This window comes from Poeciliopsis prolifica, unplaced genomic scaffold (assembly GCF_027474105.1).
Source record: "Poeciliopsis prolifica strain line A6 unplaced genomic scaffold, Auburn_PproV2 SCAFFOLD192, whole genome shotgun sequence".
In the NCBI taxonomy this organism is placed as follows: Eukaryota; Metazoa; Chordata; class Actinopteri; order Cyprinodontiformes; family Poeciliidae; genus Poeciliopsis; species Poeciliopsis prolifica.
The window spans coordinates 187458-207182 of NW_026562567.1; the positions used below are offsets into that span (position 1 = coordinate 187458).

At 54.8% G+C, this 19725-nt stretch overlaps 2 protein-coding genes across 3 annotated transcripts; one reads left to right on the forward strand and one right to left on the reverse strand.

Moving 5' to 3' along the window:
- Positions 1–571: 571 nt before the first annotated feature.
- nub1 (negative regulator of ubiquitin-like proteins 1) lies at positions 572–9540 on the reverse strand. Of its 2 annotated transcripts, none has more exons than XM_055026328.1 (15): positions 9426–9540; positions 7990–8116; positions 7052–7219; positions 6921–6985; positions 6786–6850; positions 4065–4223; positions 3908–3996; positions 2277–2383; positions 2023–2209; positions 1841–1948; positions 1611–1763; positions 1398–1544; positions 1258–1320; positions 985–1180; positions 572–908 (listed from the first exon to the last, which is right to left on the reverse strand). In XM_055026328.1, exons 2-15 carry the CDS (start codon positions 8104–8106, stop codon positions 766–768), a joined length of 1767 nt encoding a protein of 588 aa, XP_054882303.1. In that variant the 5' UTR covers positions 8107–8116; positions 9426–9540; the 3' UTR covers positions 572–765. The 2 variants fall into 2 exon arrangements, with proteins under 2 accessions (XP_054882303.1, XP_054882302.1); XM_055026327.1 differs by lacking the exon at positions 9426–9540 and adding an exon at positions 9268–9373.
- Positions 9541–11914: 2374 nt separating this feature from the next.
- xylb (xylulokinase homolog (H. influenzae)) lies at positions 11915–17980 on the forward strand. The gene is given in 20 exon segments (XM_055026329.1): positions 11915–12011; positions 13824–13906; positions 13976–14045; positions 14121–14151; positions 14154–14353; positions 14415–14543; positions 14623–14688; positions 14777–14849; positions 14923–15041; positions 15122–15203; positions 15993–16033; positions 16099–16214; positions 16285–16346; positions 16349–16399; positions 16469–16539; positions 16815–16911; positions 16993–17051; positions 17131–17218; positions 17547–17641; positions 17813–17980. Coding segments are annotated over 20 exon segments (1659 nt in total). The 5' UTR covers positions 11915–11954; the 3' UTR covers positions 17882–17980.
- The last annotated feature ends 1745 nt before the right edge of the window (positions 17981–19725 follow it).

The following is a 19725-nucleotide window of genomic DNA, read 5'->3' on the forward strand; positions in this document are numbered from 1 at the left end:
CCCTACGGAGGAAACCCATTTCAGCCGCTTCTATCTGAGATCTGGTTCTGTTGGTCGTGACCCAAAGCTCATGACCGTAGATGAGGGTGGGAACGTAGATCGACCGGTAAATCGAGAGCTTGGCTTTCTGGCTCAGCTCTCTTCACCATGACGGACCGGTCCAGTTCACTGCAGACGCTGCTCCAATCCGCCTGTCGATCTCCTGATCCCTTCTTCCCTCAGTCATGAACCCAGAGATACTAGAACTCCTCCACTTGAACTAGGACATCTCCTCCACCTGGAGCAGCTCTCCACCCTTTGCCCTTTTAAAAATCAGATGTAATAAATTTTTTCAAAATCTAAAAATGGATTCTAACTTAAAATGAATTACAAATATAATAAAACATTAAAATGTTTTGTGTTTAAAGCCTGAGCTGGACTCAGTCCAGAACTTTCTGACCCGTCTGATACAGACATCTGGAGGTCCAACAGAACCGGATCAGAACCTCAGAGGTTCTGATCCGGTTCCGGCCTACTGGGACCGTTACCATGGCAACTGTTGAAGGCTCCTGTAACCCAACTCAGAACCGGCTTCTTGCTTTCAGGCAGAACTTTTTATTACGGGTCCATCAGAACCAAACAGACAGGAACACCAAACAGAATGGATCCGACCTCCGACCTCCGTCAGGATGACCTTCAAACTGACTCATCAGAAAAAAAACAAAACCCGCCTGAAAAGAAACAAACAGCTGGTTCCATCCGGTCCCGTTTGGGCCCCATGCGGTCTCAGACGGAGCGGGCCGGGCCTCGGTCCAGGTACGTCCTCAGGGTGGAGATCAGGTGGCTCTCGTCCTCCAGGGTCAGGTCCAGGTAGTCCTCCTCGTGGCGGGAAATGTCCTCCAAGACCTCGCTGACCAGCTGGCTGTCCTCTGGAGACACGGGACAGGAGGACAATCAGGACGGGTCCACGGCGCCGCCTGCTGGACCCTCAGAGCGCCACCTCACCTGGGGAGGTGGACGAGGAGCCGGCCTCCTCAGAGGACGGAGAGGAGGACGAAGAGGACGTGGACGGCGGAGACAGCAGGTCTGGGGACAGGACGCCCTGGTTGTCCAGCAACAGCTGAGTTGCAGACTGAATGTCTCCTCCAGACAATCTGAGGGCCACTTCAGCCGGGACCCTGTGGAACCCCAGGTACAGCAGCTGGAGGACAGACGGAGGACAGACGGGTTAGGGGACAGCAGCTGGAGGACAGACTGAGGACAGACGGGTTAGGGTACCTGCTCCACCTTCTCTGGACTGACTGCGTCCTGTGGAGACACCAGGGAAGAGTCCAGCAGGATCTGGGGACAGACAGAAAGCGGTCAGGTGACCGTCGGGTCCGGGTTCTGTCCCAAGGCCCGGCGGGTCGGGGACGCACCGTGGACGCCTTGTCCACGTCCCCCTGCGCGCGGTGCAGCGCTCTGGCTGCGTCCGCCCTGGAGAAGCCCAGCTCCACCAGCCGGGACACGTCCTCCATCCTCGTCCTCCGCCGCTGGCGCTCCTTCTGCTGCTGCTCCTCGCGCTCCTGGACCGGACAGGACCGGGTCAGAACCGGAGGACTCGTTCTCCCGGTGCCGTGTCAGAACCCTACCTGGCGCCGGTTGCTGATGAGGACGGCGGCCGCCTGCAGGTCTCCTCCGCAGGCCCGCAGGCCCAACCGGGCCTCCCGCTCAGAGAAACCCAGAACCAGCAGCCGGGCCATCTTCTCCGAGTCCGGAACCATACGGCCGTACAGGTCCTCCACCTGAGAGGAGACGGGCCGTCGGGTCAGAACCGGCGCAGACACCACAGAGAGCGCCGGGGGGACGCGTCCGGACCCACCTTGGCCAGCAGAACTCGGGCCTGCTGGTCGTTTCCCTCCAGGAAGCAGAGCAGGCTCTGCAGCAGGTACAGCCGCAGGAACAGGACTTCCTCTCGTCCCGTGTTGCCCTGGAAGCAGACACACCGGTTCAGCGGCGGCTCCCCCCGGTGGCGGCCGGCGGTGCGCGCGGCGGCTCCCGGACCTTGATCATCAGCAGGCGCTGCTGCTGCTCGCCGTAGCAGCGCAGGAAGCAGTCCTCGGCGCGCTGCAGCCGGCTGCGCCCGTCCTCCAGGCAGGACAGCGCCTCCAGGGCCCGGTAGCACCACACGATGTCCAGCTGCAGCACGGCGAAGTTGTCCACGGAGCCCAGCATCGCCGAGCCGCACCGACTGCAGGACCGCCGCGCCGTCAACCCAGTAAAGATCGCCAAAGGTGCAGGGGGGCGGGGCTTCCTACCTGAAGTGCTGGTCGGCCTGCAGCAGGTGGCAGAGGGCGGAGTCAAACTGCCTCCTCTTCATCAGGGAGCGGCCCTTCTCATGCAAGCCCATGGCCAGGATGAGAGCCTGCAGACAGCCGGCGTTCAGGAGCGGCCCAGAACCAGGACCGGGCCAGAACCAGGACTGGGCCAAAACCGGGCCAGAACCAGGACCGGCCCAGAACCAGGACCGGGCCAGAACCGGGCCCAACACCAGGACCGGGCCAGAACCAGGACTGGCCAAAACCAGGACGGCCCAGAACCGGGCCCAACACCAGGACCGGGCCAGAACCAGGACCGGGCCAGAACCAGGACCGGGCCAGAACCAGAACCGGGCCCAACACCAGGACCGGGCCCGAACCAGGACTAGGCCAGAACCGGGCCAGAACCAGGACCGGGCCAGAACCGGGCCAGAACCAGGACCAGGCCAGAACCAGGACCGGGCCAGAACCAGGACCGGCCAGAACCAGGACTAGGCCAGAACCGGGCCAGAACCAGGACCGGGCCAGAACCGGGCCAGAACCAGGACCAGGCCAGAACCAGGACCGGGCCAGAACCAGGACCGGGCCAGAACCAGGACTGGGCCAAAACCAGGACCGGCCCAGAACCGGGCCCAACACCAGGACCGGGCCAGAACCAGGACCGGGCCAGAACCAGGACCGGGCCAGAACCAGAACCGGGCCCAACACCAGGACCGGCCCGAACCAGGACTAGGCCAGAACCGGGCCAGAACCAGGACCGGGCCAGAACCGGGCCAGAACCAGGACCGGGCCAGAACCAGGACCGGGCCAGAACCAGGACCGGCCCAAAACCAGGACCGGCCCAGAACCAGGACCGGCCCAGAACCAGGACCGGCCCAGAACCGGGCCAGAACCAGGACCGGCCCAGAACCGGGCCCAACACCAGGACCGGGCCCGAACCAGGACTGGGCCAGAACCGGGCCAGAACCAGGACCGGGCCAGAACCGGGCCAGAACCAGGACCAGGCCAGAACCAGGACCGGGCCAGAACCAGGACCGGGCCAGAACCGGGCCCAACACCAGGACCGGGCCAGAACCAGGACCGGGCCAGAACCGGGCCAGAACCAGGACCGGGCCTAACACCAGGACCGGCCAGGACCGTGCCTAACACCAGGACCGGCCCAGAACCGGGCCCAACACCAGGACCGGCCCAGAACCGGGCCCAACACCAGGACCGGCCCAGAACCGGGCCCAACACCAGGACCGGGCCAGAACCAGGACCTGAGCTGGTAGCAAGGCCGGGCAGGGACTCGGCCGTGACTTGGACTAGACCAATTTCAGCAGTAATTATTCTCCACTGATTCCAAACAGCTGGACCAAACGGTGTTAGCTTGGCACAGCTAACATTTATGATTAGCGCTTTAGCATTAGCTTTCACTAACACCATGTTGGTATTAGCATGTTGGTAGCTTTAGCAGGAGTGATGTTTATCATTAGCGCCTTAGCGTAGCTAGTTAGCGGAGAGACTCCCAGTAAAACCAGCACAGACCCATATCTTCATCCTGCTTGGTTCTGGTATCAAACCTCCAGCCAGAACGCAGAGAACCTGTGAACGGTCCTGGTCCTGGTTCTGGTCTCAGAACCGAGCCTCACCTTCTTCTCGTCTTGCGGGATCTTCAGCGGGTTTCCTTTCTGGTCGGCGATCTCCAGGAAGGGCGTGGTCTCTGGATCCTCGCTGCCGTCTGACACACAGAACATCCATGGAGGTCTGCAGCCGGCCGACCTCTGACCCGGCCCGACCCGGACTCACCTCTCTCTGACAGGATCTGGAAGCCTTTCTGGGTCCGCTGCAGGATCTGGCTCTGGTTCCTCTGCTCCTCCTCCTCCCTGCTGACCTGCTCGGCGTCGCTGACCTTCAGCACCATGACCTTGCTGTAGTTCTTCACGCCCTGCTCGTCCAGCCGCCGTTCTGCATGCACCGGTCAGAACCGGGTCAGAACCGGGCGAGAACCGGGTCAGAACCGTGTCAGAACCGGGTGGAGAACCTGTGGACCGGGTCAGAACGGGTGTCAGAACCGGGTTCAGAACCGGGTGAGAACCGGGTAGAACCGGGTGAGAACCGGGTCAGAACCGGGTGAGAACCGGGTTAGAACCGTGTGAGAACCGGGTCAGAACTGGGTCGCAACCGGGTGAGAACCGGGTGAGAACCGTGTCAGAACCGTGTCAGAACCGGGTCAGAACCGGGTGAGAACCGGGTCAGAACCGTGTCAGAACCGTGTCAGAACCGGGTCAGATCCGGGTGAGAACCGGGTCAGAACCGGGTGAGAACCGGGTCAGAACCGTGTCAGAACCGGGTCAGAACCGTGTCAGAACCGGGTGAGAACCGGGTCAGAACCGTGTCAGAACCGGGTCAGAACCGGGTGAGAACCGGGTCAGAACCGGGTGAGAACCGGGTCAGAACCGGGTGAGAACCGGGTCAGAACCGGGTCAGTACCGGGTGAGAACCGGGTCAGAACTGGGTGAGAACCCTGTCAGAACCGGGTCAGAACTGGGTGAGAACCGGGTCAGAACCGTGTCAACCGTGTCAGAACCGGGTCAGAACCGTGTGAGAACCGGGTCAGAACCGGGTCGGAACCGGGTGAGAACCGGGTGAGAACCGTGTCAGAACCGTGTCAGAACCGGGTCAGAACCGGGTGAGAACCGGGTCAGAACCGTGTCAGAACCGTGTCAGAACCGGGTCAGAACCGGGTGAGAACCGGGTCAGAACCGTGTCAGAACCGGGTCAGAACCGGGTGAGAACCGGGTCAGAACCGGGTGAGAACCGGGTCAGAACCGGGTCAGTACCGGGTGAGAACCGGGTCAGAACTGGGTGAGAACCCTGTCAGAACCGGGTCAGAACCGTGTCAGAACCGGGTCAGATCCGGGTGAGAACCGGGTCAGAACCGGGTGAGAACCGGGTCAGAACCGGGTCAGTACCGGGTGAGAACCGCGTCAGAACCGTGTCAGAACCGGGTCAGAACCGGGTGAGAACCGGGTCAGAACTGTGTAAGAACCGGGTCAGAACCGGGTCAGAACCGTGTCAGAACCGGGTCAGAACCGGGTCAGAACCGGGTGAGAACCGGGTGAGAACCGGGTCAGAACCGGGTCAGAACCGTGTCAGAACCGGGTCAGAACCGTGTCAGAACCGGGTCAGAACCGGGTCAGAACCGGGTGAGAACCGGGTCAGAACCGTGTCAGAACCGGGTGAGAACCGGGTCAGAACTGGGTGAGAACCCTGTCAGAACCGGGTCAGAACTGGGTGAGAACCGGGTCAGAACCGTGTCAGAACCGTGTCAGAACCGGGTCAGATCCGGGTGAGAACCGGGTCAGAACCGGGTCAGAACCGGGTGAGAACCGGGTCAGAACCGGGTCAGTACCGGGTGAGAACCGTGTCAGAACCGGGTCAGATCCGGGTGAGAACCGGGTCAGAACCGGGTGAGAACCGGGTCAGAACCGGGTCAGAACCGGGTGAGAACCGGGTCAGAACCGTGTCAGAACTGGGTCAGAACCGGGTGAGAACCGGGTCAGAACCGTGTCAGAACCGGGTGAGAACCGGGTCAGAACCGTGTCAGAACCGGGTGAGAACCGGGTGAGAGAACGGGTCAGAACCGGGTCAGAACCGGGTGAGAACCGGGTGAGAACCGGGTCAGAACCGGGTCAGAACCGTGTCAGAACCGTGTCAGAACCGGGTCAGATCCGGGTGAGAACCGGGTCAGAACCGGGTGAGAACCGGGTCAGTACCGGGTGAGAACCGGGTCAGAACCGTGTCAGAACCGGGTCAGAACCGGGTGAGAACCGGGTCAGAACTGTGTCAGAACCGGGTCAGAACCGTGTCAGAACCGGGTCAGAACCGTGTCAGAACCGGGTCAGAACCGGGTGAGAACCGGGTCAGAACCGGGTCAGAACCTTGTCAGAACCGGGTCAGAACCGGGTGAGAACCGGGTCAGAACCGGGTGAGAACCGTGTCAGAACCGGGTCAGAACCGGGTGAGAACCGTGTCAGAACCGTGTCAGAACCGGGTCAGAACCGTGTCAGAACCGGGTCAGAACGGGTGAGAACCGGGTGAGAACCGGGTCAGAACCGGGTCAGAACCTTGTCAGAACCGGGTCAGAACCGGGTGAGAACCGGGTCAGAACCGGGTCAGTACCGGGTGAGAACCGGGTCAGAACTGTGTCAGAACCGGGTCAGAACCGGGTCAGAACCGGGTCAGAACCGGGTGAGAACCGGGTGAGAACCGGGTCAGAACCGGGTCAGAACCGACCGCCGCGCTGATGGCTGGCGACCAGTTCCTACTGACTTTATTGATGATGCACGTTTTAATCGAAGGGAAATGAAGCGGTTCAAACTGCAGGTGTGATGAGAACCGACGACATCGACCCAAATAAACGAAATCCGTTGACATGGGAACCGGTAATCGAACCCGACAGGAAGTGGTATTCTTAGCACAGGAATATTTTGGGGATGATTTCAGCGTTGAGGCGGCGGTACCGACCGGGCCGCAGGGTTCTGCCGTTCAGGATCAGCTTGACGTGCTTCAGGCTGAAATCCTCTGCGATCCTGCAGGAGCACAAACAGCTTAGATTGGTGGGCGGGGCTATGACATCACCACCAGGTGAGGCCACCGTACCTGTCCACCAGCTGCTGCACCGGGACGTCCAGCCGGGTCTCCAGGTGGGACTTTGTTTTGGAGTCCTGGAAGCAGAAGCAGAACCTCAGCCCAGCCCTGACTCCGCCCACCAGGGGAAAACGCCCTCTGACCTTCTTGGCCTCTCTGGGCAGCAGCAGCTCCAGCGTCGCCACGCTGGTCTCCCTGAAGGTCCGGTTGCCTTTCCCTCTGGCCACCGCCTGAACGCGGATGGACTCCAGAGCGCCCCCTACCTCCTCCACGGACTGGTGGAGGACCGAGGCGTAGCGCTGCGCCAGCTCCTGCAGGACAGAACATCAGAACCAGACGCTGCTGTGAGACAGCAGGAGCCGCATTGACTTCACCTGCTTCACTTCATCTACGGGAGACTCTCAGTGCCAGAACCTGGAAATAAACTGAGGAGCAAAATCAGGTTTGAATGAGAAAACCTGTCAAAACAAGAGGAAACTTGTAAGATCGAAACAAAAATCTCTCTAAAATGATCAGGTTTTGTTAAAACAAAGATAAAATTCATTAACAAGAAAGTTTTCTGCTAAAATGAGAATGTTTTCATAAAATGAGATAAAACTTGATAAAGATGAGCTATAAAACTCAACCTTGAAGCATTTTGTCATTAAAGCAAAACTTTCACATTATAAGTTAAGTTTTAAATCGTGGCCCAAGTCAAGTTTGGAAAACAACATTTTTAGGAAGGTGAAGATTTTATTTGATAAAACAAATAAAATTAAAATGAGACTAATTTTATCGATCTCTGCTACTGAATTTATTTCTCTGGCAGTTTGTCGTTTCTCCAGATCAAACTGTTTCTCCAGATCAAACTGTTCTCTGATCTGCAGTTGGTCCTCCTGCTGCCGGTTCCTCAGCAGAATCCGCTCCGTGTTTCCCGGCTCGGCTCCGCCTGACGCTCCGCCTGCAGACCGCTCAACGCGGGGGAACCTCGAAAACACGCAGGGCAGCGAGTCTGGAGGACCGGGTTGGGAAACACTGACCTATGAACTCTGTGGAGGCGTCCTCCTTCAGCCAATCAGAGCGCAGTCTCACTCCGACCCACCTGTAGCTGCGCGGCGCCCGACTGGTCGTCCTCCTGGGTGAACGGAGGATTCCACAGCTGGACCTTCTCCTGCTTCAGTAGGTTCTTCAGCTTGGCCTGCAGGTTCTGCTCCGCCATGTTGCTGGCACTGACAGGAAGTCAGCCACAGAACAGGAAGTCAGCCACAGAACAGGAAGTCAGCCACAGGACAGGAAGTAGACCACAGGACAGGAAGTAGACCACAGGACAGGAAGTCAGCCACAGGACAGGAAGTAGACCACAGGACAGGAAGTAGACCACAGGACAGGAAGTAGACCACAGGACAGGAAGTCAGCCACAGGACAGGAAGTCAGCCACAGGACAGGAAGTAGACCACAGGACAGGAAGTAGACCACAGGACAGGAAGTAGACCACAGGACAGGAAGTCAGCCACAGGACAGGAAGTCAGCCACAGGACAGGAAGTAGACCACAAGACAGGAAGTAGACCACAAGACAGGAAGTCAGCCACAGGACAGGAAGTAGACCACAAGACAGGAAGTAGACCACAGGACAGGAAACCGGAGCACAGGGAATCCCGTCTTGTCTGGAAACTGATTCACTTTCAACAGGCTGAATCGGGTCAGAGAAGTGAGAAGGTCCAGAATCTTTCACAGTAAAAAGCAGACATTTCCCTGAGGGCCGTAATCATCAGGTCAGAAACGTGGGAATATTTTAGAATAGAAGCTGAAGGAAGTAAAAACTTATATGAAATTAAAAACTTACAATGAAAATTGAAGCTTTCTAAACAGTCTGACAGTGAATTAACCTTTAAATCTGGACAATAAGCATCAATATAACTAATAAATGTTATCTAATACTTCTGATCTGACACAGATGGTTCTATAAAATCATTATATTTATGATTCAAAGCTGCTAAAAAGTATTTAATCACGTATTATTATCATAATTCATCATCATATCGGATGTAATCTTTAATCATCTGAATAAAGTTTTAGTCCAAAACCAACAAAAAAAAGCTTTTATTTTGAAGGCTAGAGCTAGAATCGACGGATTCCATTGTATTGCATTGTGGGAAATGTAGTCCATCACGTCCAGAATGGCCGAACCGGATCAGAACCAGAACCCAAGATCGAAAAGTTTTGATGCGTCTGACTTAAAGATTGAACTTTCACATTTTTTAACAGGAAATGACGTCATTTCCATCACGTAAACACAAACTTTACTCCGAGAGTTGTCGCGTTAATTCGCCACATATTCTTCACTTTCAGGGTTAAACTTTAGGTTTTATTTAAACTCACAGCAACGTATCGTTCTCTTCGAACCGGATACAAGTGAAGATGTTTCCTAAAAGCAGCCGAATATTTATCTCCAGAGACACAGAGACGCTTCTACTCAGCAGGTAGCAGGTTGTTAATAATCAGTGGGTCAGGAGGCTGACCTCTGACCTCAGAGTTACCTCGCAGATAACGACGAGCAGCTGACTCCGAGCTGAGGGACCCGAAACAAGAGGAAGATGCCCAGACCTGACGGTCCACGACGAAGATGTTTTCATGGAGCTGCTCCTGCAGAGAGGAACAAACGGCGAGAGGTCTCACTCTGAGCGGCTTTACAAAACCCGCTGCTCAGAAAGGGCGGAGAAGCTGCGGTACAGAAGGACCAAGCCATCTCAACAAGCAGAGACGATCTTTGTACAAAGTGGGTGGTGGCCTCCGAGGGTCAAACAGCGCGATGACTTTACAAAGCGGATTGAAAAGGCAGCAAGTTATAAAAGAATAAATAAATCAAAATAAAACGGTGAGAATAAAGTTAGTGGGATGGAAACCAAAATCTATAAATGTCAGCATATCAAAAAACAACTGAAATAAATAAATGGAAAAAAAGATCCAGAATAAGAATTACACAAAAATAAAATAAATGGAAACCAAAATGAAATATGACTGTAATCAGGCAGAACCTCAGAGGGAGGTAAATACTGAAATATGATTTTTAAAAGCAGTAAACATAAAAATAACAGAAAAAGTGAAAAACATTTTAAAAGCTTAAAGTTCAGCAGCAATAAAAACACAATGAATGAATCCAAAGTTTTAAAAAGTAAATATCTGCATTTATGATTTAATAAGCTACAAATTATTTTGATTAAAAGGTTCTGGAAACATTACATCATCAGAATCGGACTGGAAATACTTCAACCGGTCCGGTTCCGGTTCTGGTGACGTTTCTTTACATCATGTTTGAAACAGAGACATGAGATGAGACCAATCTTTTATCTGGGCTCGGTTCTGTTCAGGTCCAAAGGAGAATGAAGAACAGAAGCTAGCGGGTTCTGTTAGTTCTGGTGGGTTCCAGTCGGGTTCTGGACCCGTCAGAACCTCAGGAGGATGGGTACAGGCCCAGCCTCCTGGCAGCCTCAGAGATCCTCAGGGTTCTCCTGCTGGGGAACGGGTAGCGGATCAGAAGAGCCCGGTTCCACCTCCTGGGTTCTGGTTCTGGTTCTGGTTCTGGTCCTGAGTGGCGCAGAGTCTGGTGAAGGCTCCCCTGGACCGAGCGGAACAGGACCAGCCGTGTGTGTGTCTGTGGGTGGGCCTGTGAGGATGAGGAGGGGGAACATCTAGGGATGAAGATCAGAGGTGGATCGGGTCGGGACCAGAACCAGCTGGAGGCGGTTCTGGACCTGCAGAGGCTCCGTTCCGACTCCATGGCGATTGCAGGGCGGCGCCGGTGCAGGTCCAGGTGGACGTGCCACGGGTCCAACATCTTTGGGTCAGGAGGGGAGGGAAAGGCCGCTTGCCATGATGACGTCCAACCCTGAGCAACAGGTACGATGCTGACGACAGACGAGCCTGGAGACACAAGAACTCAGAGATTAGAAAATGTGATTGATAATCTGATGGATCCTGATCAGCTGCATTGTATCCATTAGTTTAGCTAATAATAGGGCTAATCCCTAATGCCTCTTGAGGAGGAAAGGGTTAGGGTAGTTCGCTCAGGCACCAAACAAGCTACATCTGCTAGGCTAGGACCACAGGCTAGTGCTAGGCTAGGACCGCTAAGCTAGGACCATAGGCTAGTGCTAGGCTAGGACTGCTAAGCTAGGACCATAGGCTAGTGCTAGGCTAGGACTGCTAAGCTAGGACCACAGGCTAGTGCTAGGCTAGGACCGCTAAGCTAGGACCACAGGCTAGTGCTAGAGTAGGACCACTAACCTAGGACCATAGGCTAGTGCTAGGCTAGGACTGCTAAGCTGGGACCATAGGCTAGTGCTAGGCTAGGATCACTAAGCTAGGACCATAGGCTAGGACCGCTAAGCTAGGACCATAGGCTAGTGCTAGGCTAGGACTGCTAGTGCTAGGCCAGGTCCGCTAAGCTAAGACCATAGGCCAGTGCTAGGCTAGGATTGCTAGGACCATAGGCTAGTGCTAGGCTAGGACCAGAGGCTAGGACCGCTAAGCTAGTATAGGACCACATCTGGTAGGAGCTTTTCTGTGTCCTGTTGGGATCCCAGACTGGGTGCTGACTGATCACCTGCAGTGGAAACGCTGCTGTGGTCTTTGATACGGTTTGATTTGTTATTTATTATGTTTTTATGCTGATCTGTTGGATAAAATCATCAGAAACATTAAAGACATTAATCTGGACCAGAAGGACGATCAGCTGTTGGAACATGTGGAAGAGACACAGAGAGGACGAGGACACATGTCTATCAGCTGGAAACTGAGCAGAAGCTTTTAAAGAACCAAACCCAGAATCCACCTGTCCCCTCACCTGTCCTCAGCAGGTGAAGCTCTGTCCTCTGCTTGTTTCTGCTCATCCTGTACTGCTGTCTCAGCGCAGACACATCCATCTTCCTCTTCCTAGTTCCTGCTCCCAGCAGGAACACCTGGCCCCGCCCCCTCAGACTCACCTCTCTCTCTCTCTCTCTCTCTCTGTTTCTTTAAATCTCTCTACCCCGCCCCTAGGGCTCAGTGCGCATGCGCCTATCAGCGGCATGGCAGCAGAACCGGACTCTCCTCTCTACCTGGGCCTGGACTTCAGCACCCAGCAGGTAAGAGCAGAACCTCACCGGACCCGGTCCAACTGCAGGTTCCGGGAGACGCGTGTTTACGTAGCCGCGTGCATGCGCGTGGAAGGAAGCTTACTGCGCAGACGCAGAGCTACAGTGCAGAGAGTTTCAGACTTTGTTTATACCGGAAGTGATGAGGTTCACTTTGGGTCTTGTGCAGAGAGACCAGATTGGAGAACCGGTTCCGTGAAGAACTACTGGTTCTGACCCGAATGGACATTAACTATACAGTATCTTTAACTAAAGAACAAGCGGAACCAGAACCTGTGGAAGGTCAAAGTTCACCCAGCAGAGTTCTGTCTGGTTGATCAGATTTAACCTTTGAACCTGCAACGGTTCTGACCAGGTCTGACCCAGCAGAACTCACTGACCCAAAGAGGACTCTGAACTTTGACTTGCAGGAGTGAATGATCAGGGTCCAGTCGGGTCGGACCGCCTTTGGGCCACCGACACCAGACTCACAATCCAACATGGCGAATCCAGTCAGAATCAAGGACGTCCACCACCGGCTGGTTCTACAGCCCCGGTTCTACAGCCCGGTTCCATCTGTTGGAACTGCTTTCGGAACCTAATCAATTAATCAATAATCAATAATCTGATTTGTGACGTTGTTCACTGTGTGATTTTCTGTTTCTAATGTAAAGCTCTTTGAATGTCCTGTTGCTGAAATGTGCGGCACGGATCCATAAAATCCTGGGTGCTGAAGGACATTTTTAGCTTCTGAAACTGAATCCTGATGATTATGAAACCAAATCAGACAGAAATAATAAATCCTGAGACGTTTGTTTTCTGTGCAGGTTAAACACCCAGAGAACAAACCTTTCCACAGAAACAGGTTGTTTTCATGGGCTGTATGGTAGAGCAGTCGTCTTGCACTGAGAAGGTTAGGTTCGGTTCCAGCTTCCTCCTGCCACATGTCGATGTGCCTCTGGGCAAGGCACTTAACCTCAAATTCCCTGCCGGTCTGCGTATCGGTGCATGAATGTGTGTGAATGTGACTCTAGTGTCAAAATGTGTGGAAAAGCGCTTTATAACTTTATAAGTTTATAACTTTTTAAGTTTATAAGTTTATAACTTTATAACTTCATAAGTTCCATTGATACCATTTGATTTGTCAACAGTTTTTTTTTTACCAAGAAATGATTAATGATTCTAACAAAGTAATTGTTATAAATTTATTCATTGATCGCATTAGCTCAAGACGGTTGCTAATTGGTGACTAGCCTGCTGTAACATTTCCAGGATGCTAATATCACGAAGAATCATTTCTGTTTTATTAAATATTAGCATCGCAAAGCTCTGTGCTAATGTTTACATTAATTATAGCTCATTTGTCTCAAATATACATGCAAACAATAAAGACCAAATATTGTTGTTATATTTTATTATGTTAGCATGCTAACTCTAACGTTGTGTTTTCCGAGTTAGACTAAATATTGCTAATATTTAGTCTTTACTAAATACTAGCAATACTAAGCCACTAATGTTGATGTCCTAATAGCTAATTATTGTGAATTCATTTGGATTTTAAAATTAGCATTAGCTTGCATAGATGCACTGCCTACGTCAGGTTTGGTTAGCCACCATGCTAATTTTAGCTGCACTGTTGGCACACTAACTGTAACTTTTTTGGATTTTAACTCTAAAGTGTGATGTAGTTCACCACTCTGAACGAGTCACCAGTTCATGACCTGTTCAAAGGTTAGTGGAGGGAAGCAGCTGGAAGTCAGTCTTGTAAGCCCCGCCCCCAGCGCCTCCTGGTGGGCGGGGCAGTAATGGGTATGTTGGTTGCAGCTGAAGGCGGTGGCCATCGATGGAGACCTGCGCCCGGTCCATCAGGTCAGCCTGCAGTTTGACTCTGAGCTACCTGAGTTCAGGTAACGTCCAGCAGCTTTTATTCTAAAAGGGTGTGCCAGGCTTTTATTCTGAAAAGTGTCTTTGTTCAGGACTCAGGGAGGAGTTCACATCCATCCTGACGGGCTGACGGTCACCTCACCTGTGCTCATGTGGGTCAAGGTGAGACGGTTCACCTGGAGCTGAGCTCAGCGGACTGGAATCATTCTGCCTCCTGATTGGCTGTCTGTCCCTCAGGCTCTGGACCTGCTGCTGGACAGGATGAAGGCGGGGGGTTCGGGTTCTCCCGGGTCCGGGCGCTGTCCGGTTCCGGCCAGGTGAGGCTCTGGGTTCTGGGAGTGGCTTCGCCAGAACCGGACCAAAACCCTTCCTCTTCCTCCTCAGCAAATGGCGCCGTGTTCTGGAGGACTGGAGCGGCTTGGACTCTGGCCCAGCTGGACCCGGGTCAGAACCTGCACCAGCAGCTGAAGGTGTGTGTGTCCTGACTGTGTCCTCACAGTGTGTGTCCTGACTGTGTGTGTGTGTCCTCAGCACAGCTTCTCGGTCCAGGACAGTCCCGTGTGGATGGACTCCAGCAGCGGGCCGCAGTGTGATGCCCTGCAGGAGGCAGCAGGGGGCGCCATGAGGCTGGCAGACATCACTGGATCCAGAGCCTACGAGGTTCACCTGTCTGTCCACCTGTCTGTCTTTCTGCTTGTCTGTCTCTCTGTCTGAAGGACGTGTCCATCTCCTCCTGAAGCGCTTCACAGGAAACCAGATCTCCAAAGTGCGGCAGACCCGACCGGACCAGTTCCAGGACACTGAGGTCAGAGCTACAGCAGTAGTTTAAGCTCCGCCCCTTTAGGCCCCGCCCAGGTGTTGTCTTCCTGTCTCATGTCCCTTGTGTCTTTCAGAGGATCTCATTGGTCAGCAGCTTTGGGGCGTCTCTCTTCCTGGGTCGCTATGCTGCCATCGACTACAGCGATGGTACTATCTGACCCCTGACCTCTGACCTCTGGTCGCTCACATGACCAGGAAGCTTCTCTGATTGGTTCATCAGGTTCTGGGATGAATCTGTTGGACATCCGGGACAGGAAGTGGTCTCAGGTCTGCCTGGACGCCACGGCAACCAACCTGGAGCGCCTGCTGGGACAGCCGTGTCCGTCCACCGCCGTCCTGGTAACTGGGTTCCTGGTTTACTGGTCTTTACTGGTTTACTGGTTCCTTCCTGCCCCTACTGGTCCTTCTTGGCGTTGCAGGGCCCGGTCTCGTCCTTCCTGCAGCGTCGCTATGGTTTCTCTGGGAGCTGCAGCGTCATGGCGTTCACTGGAGACAACCCAGGTGGGACAGAGCAGGACGGGCTGGACGGGGGGCCAGCAGGGGGTCAGGAGGGGGCGGGGCAGGGGGCCAGCAGGGGGTCAGGAGGGGGCGGGGCAGGGGGCCAGCAGGGGGCCAGCAGGGTCAGGGGGCAGCAGGGGGCCAGCAGGGGGCGGGGCAGGGGGCAAGGAGGGGGCGGGACAGGGGGCGGGGCAGGGGGCCAGCAGGGGGCAAGGAGGGGGCGGGGCAGGGGGCGGGGCAGGGGGCCAGCAGGGGGCGGGGCAGGGGGCCAGGAGGGGGCGGGGCAGGGGGCCAGCAGGGGGCCAGGAGGGGGCGGGGCAGGGGGCCAGGAGGGGGCGGGGCAGGGGGCCAGCAGGGGGCGGGGCAGGGGGCAAGGAGGGGGCGGGGCAGGGGGCAAGGAGGGGGCGGGGCAGGGGGCCAGGAGGGGGCGGGGCAGGGGGCCAGCAGGGGGCGGGGCAGGGGGCCAGAAGGGGCGTGGCAGGGGGCCAGGAAGGGGCGGGGCAGGGGGCAGCAGGGTCAGGGTCAGGGGTCGCCGCCCCAGCTGCACTAGCCTCCTTTGACTCACACAGAGAAATGATGAAATTTAATGATTTAATTTACAATATTTTGATGGAAATTAAAAAACTGAAATTAAATCTAAACAATAAAATGACTGAATAATTTAAAATATAAAAAATAAACGCAGCTAAACCAGAACCGTGTGAAGGTTCTGGTTCTGCTGTGGACCGGAGAACTTAGAACCTCCGGATCAGAACCTCCTGCTGACGTCTTTGTCTCTCCTCCTCTCCTCAGCGTCTCTGGCAGGAATGCGTCTCCATCAGGGGGACATGGCGGTGAGGCCCCGGTACCGATCTGTCTGTGGGACGTGTCCGTGTCCCTGAGTCCTCTCTCTCTCCAGGTCAGCCTGGGGACGAGCGACACTCTGTTCCTGTCCCTCTCTGAGCCGCGTCCGTCCCTGGAGGGACACGTCTTCTGCAGCCCGGTGGAGCCGGACGGCTTCATGGCTCTGCTCTGGTAGGACGGGTCCTCAGGCAGGTGCTGCCACCGCTGGCCCTTCACAATAAAAGCCTGTGTTTGTCCCCAGCTTTAAGAACGGATCTCTGACCCGGGAACGAGTCCGGAACCGGTGCTGCTCCGGGTCCTGGGACGTTTCTCCCAGGCGCTGGACGGGACGCCGTTGGGGAACCACGGCAACATTGGTGGACACGCCGCCTCTGTCGCCCTCTGTCCCCCAAGCTGTCCTCTCTCATGTCTGTCTGTCCCCCCAGGCTTTTATTTTGACATGGAGATCATGCCTCCCGCCGTCGGTCTGCATCGCTTCGATGCCAACGACCGCCAGGTCAGACAGGAAGCCCCGCCCTGCTGTCCCCTACCTGACCCTCTCCTGTCCCCTGTCCCCTACCTGTCCCTCCCTAGTCCCCCTGTCCCCTACCTGACCCTCTCCTGTCCCCCTGTCCCCTACCTGTCCCTCCCTAGTCCCCCTGTCCCCTACCTGTCCCCTACCTGACGCTCTCCTGTCCCCCTGTCCCCTGCCTGTCCCCTGCCTGTCCCCTACCTGTCCCTCCCTAGTCCCCCTGTCCCCTACCTGACGCTCTCCTGTCCCCCTGTCTCCAGGTGTCCTCCTGGAGTCCAGAGCTGGAGGTCCGGGCTCTGGTGGAGGGACAGTTTCTGTCCCGCCGGCTCCACGCTGAGAGACTCGGATACTCCATCGGTAGGACGAGTCTCTGTCCCGTGTCTCCTGATGTCCCGGCCGATCAGAACCGGTACCGGTACCGTTCTGTCTGTGTTTCAGGGTCCGGCAGTCGGGTTCTGGCCACCGGCGGCGCTTCAGCCAACAGGCAGATCCTGCAGGTGGTTCTTCAGGTTCTGCTGGAGGTTCTGGTGTCCAAATGGACCCGGTTCTGACCGCTGAGGTTCTGGTTCTGTTCAGGTTCTGTCCGACGTCTTCAACGCTCCGGTTTACACCATTGACCTGTCGGACTCCGCCTGCTTAGGCTCCGCCTACCGAGCCCTCCACGGTAACCATAGCAACGTTAACACAGCAGAGCCAACTTCCTGATTGGTCAACCACATGACCCGTCACAGGAATGATGTCATCGGTCCAGTTTTTACCTGCGGCGCTGCAGTGCCTGGAGCGGCCACCAGGGGCAGCAGTTAGAGATTTATTCCGATTATTCAGAAAAGAAATTCACATTTATTTTGATAATCGTTTTGGCGGGAAGTGAGGAGGATCGTTTTTAACTTCTTCACAGGATTTTATTGAAACTTTAATCATAAAATCATGTTTTTATTTTGACTCCTGTTGGTCATGTGGCTGAAACTCTGCCGTCTGATTGGCTGTTCCAGGTTTAGTGGCGGATTCTGGAGTCTCCTTCCTGGACCTGCTGAGGAATGCTCCAGAACCTCAGCAGGTGTGTCGCCCGCACCGCGCCGCTCCGCAGGTCAGCCGCCAGGCGATGTTGGAAAACCAGTAAACACGACCAGTTATCACCTGAAGCCCCGCCCCCTGAAGCTGTGGGGGCGGGGCTTCAGGTATAGATGGTCTCTGTGGAGCAGCTGATTGGCTCTGACCTGACAGGTAAACAGGAAGTGGCGTTTTTCTTCTGCTCCAGGTTTACGACCCGATGTTGAGGCGCTACGCTGAACTGGAGCAGAAGGTTCTGGAGAAGAGCCGCACCTGAGACCGGCCGGCCAATCAGAAGGCTGCGTTGGACCTCATGGTTTCCATGGTGACTGGTTCTGCTCTCTAATTGGTCGGATCCGATGGTTCTGGATCCCAGAGAGAGACGGGTCAAACTGATTTCTGTCATTTCTAGTTTCTAATATAAAAAATCAGATGAAAATCATCTCAGGTTCTGACCCGGTTCTGTTGTTTATTATAGATTAGAATCTATAGAGACCTGGAGGCCTGGATCAGGCCCGGTTCTGGTCCTCTCTAGAACAAGCAGAACCTTGGTCTCATCACGCTGGGTTTCTTCAGAACCAGCTGGTCCGATCCGGTTGGTGGGTTACGGCAGCAGAACCTCAGTGGGTGGTGGAGGTTCTGATGGCGACCCGGGTCACAGCAGGGTCCAGATGAACAGAGTCCAGGTCTGGTTCTGTTGGGTTCTGCCCACGTTGGTCCTTTCTGCCTTCCAGAACCTCAACCGGTCCCCTCACACAACTTCCAGTTGGGACTTTCAGAATAAAAGCCTACGATTGAACAAACAAGTCCATCAGAGACCCAGAAGAACCAGGTCCAGTCCGGAGTCCAACCGGGTTATTCAGAGACGGGAGGCTGCTCCACCTGAGGGGGCGGGTCCTCCGCTTGGCTCCGCCCCCTTTAGCATGACCCCAGGACGTCCGGCAGCGGGACGTCCGGCAGCGTGACGTCCTTCAGCATGACGTCCTGCTGCAGGACGTCATGCTGAAGGACGTCATGTTGCAGGACGTCCTGCAGCAGCAGCTGCTCTGAGCTCCGGTGAGTCTGGAGGTTCTGCTGCAGGGAACTGGACCCATGAAACCGTCTCACACTCCTGACGCTCCAGACACACGGGTTCCTCACACAGACGGCAAACCCTCTGGTGGTTCCTGCTTGGTTCCAACCGGATCAGAACCTCTGCTGGTCAGCTGGCTGATAGAGCAGAAGATTCTCCTCATGCAGAGAAAGTTCAGGAAAATCAGTTCTGACTTTTAATAACTGGATTTTCCTTCATTGTAGAAATAAAATAATCGATCATAGAGTTTCACTCCAGATGCTGAAAACAGGACAAATATCTACATTTTTCAGTCAGACTAAGTTTAGATCTATAGTGATTTATAAACCACTTTGTGTTTTGAAACATTAAATAATAAACTGAGTTCAGTTCATATTGTTATGATCATCATGTTGTAGCAGTCAGCATCGCAGTGAATCTGAAGAGGCCTCTGACTGAAGTCCTGCAGGAATGTTGAGATTAATCTGTTGGAAACTCAGAAATTTAGTTGTTTGTTGTAGAAAATTTGAGTTTTCTGGCAGAAATTCTTTGTTTTCCAGCAGCAGCCATGTTCCTGTGATGTCATCATCCAGATTGTTCTGTTGAACTTGGTGATGTACGGAGGAGACGCTCCTCTGGGACGTGGGGGCAAAGGTCAGGGATCACTGGAGCTATTGAGATGCTAATCTGAAATGCTTGATTTAGAGTCGTGACCTTCAGGGTCGTTCCTAGATGGAAGAGCGGAGGGTGAATCGGGGGAATGGATTGGGTCACTCTGCAGCAGCTGCAGAACCAAACCAGAACCAGAACCGCTCTGATGCAGATCCAACATGTTTCCTGTAAATCTGAACCAGAAACCAGATGAGATCCAAAACGTTTTACCTCAAGAGTCTCACCTCTGACTCCTCTGCTCTGCAGCCGGAGGGAGGTTGAAGGAAGACTGGATAACAGGAAGTAGGAAACAGGAAGTGGTCAGCAGCGGTCTGGATCTGACTGGATCCGGCTGGGTCTCTGTCAACGTTTCCCTCCTTTCATCTAAAATCAATGGGACAATCTAAAGTGTTCACGCC

Bases quoted from the DNA above. Each gene is read 5' to 3' on its own strand.
- nub1 (XM_055026328.1), bottom strand. From the start codon at position 8,106: ATGGCGGAGCAGAACCTGCAGGCCAAGCTGAAGAACCTACTGAAGCAG. The intron at 4,224-6,785 runs GTCGGTACCGCC...CGGTGCATGCAG, and splicing joins CGGCAGAACCCTGCGGCCCG to AACGGCGGCTGGACGAGCAG. The intron at 1,181-1,257 runs GTACCCTAACCC...TCTGTCCTCCAG, and splicing joins GTCCAGAGAAGGTGGAGCAG to CTGCTGTACCTGGGGTTCCA.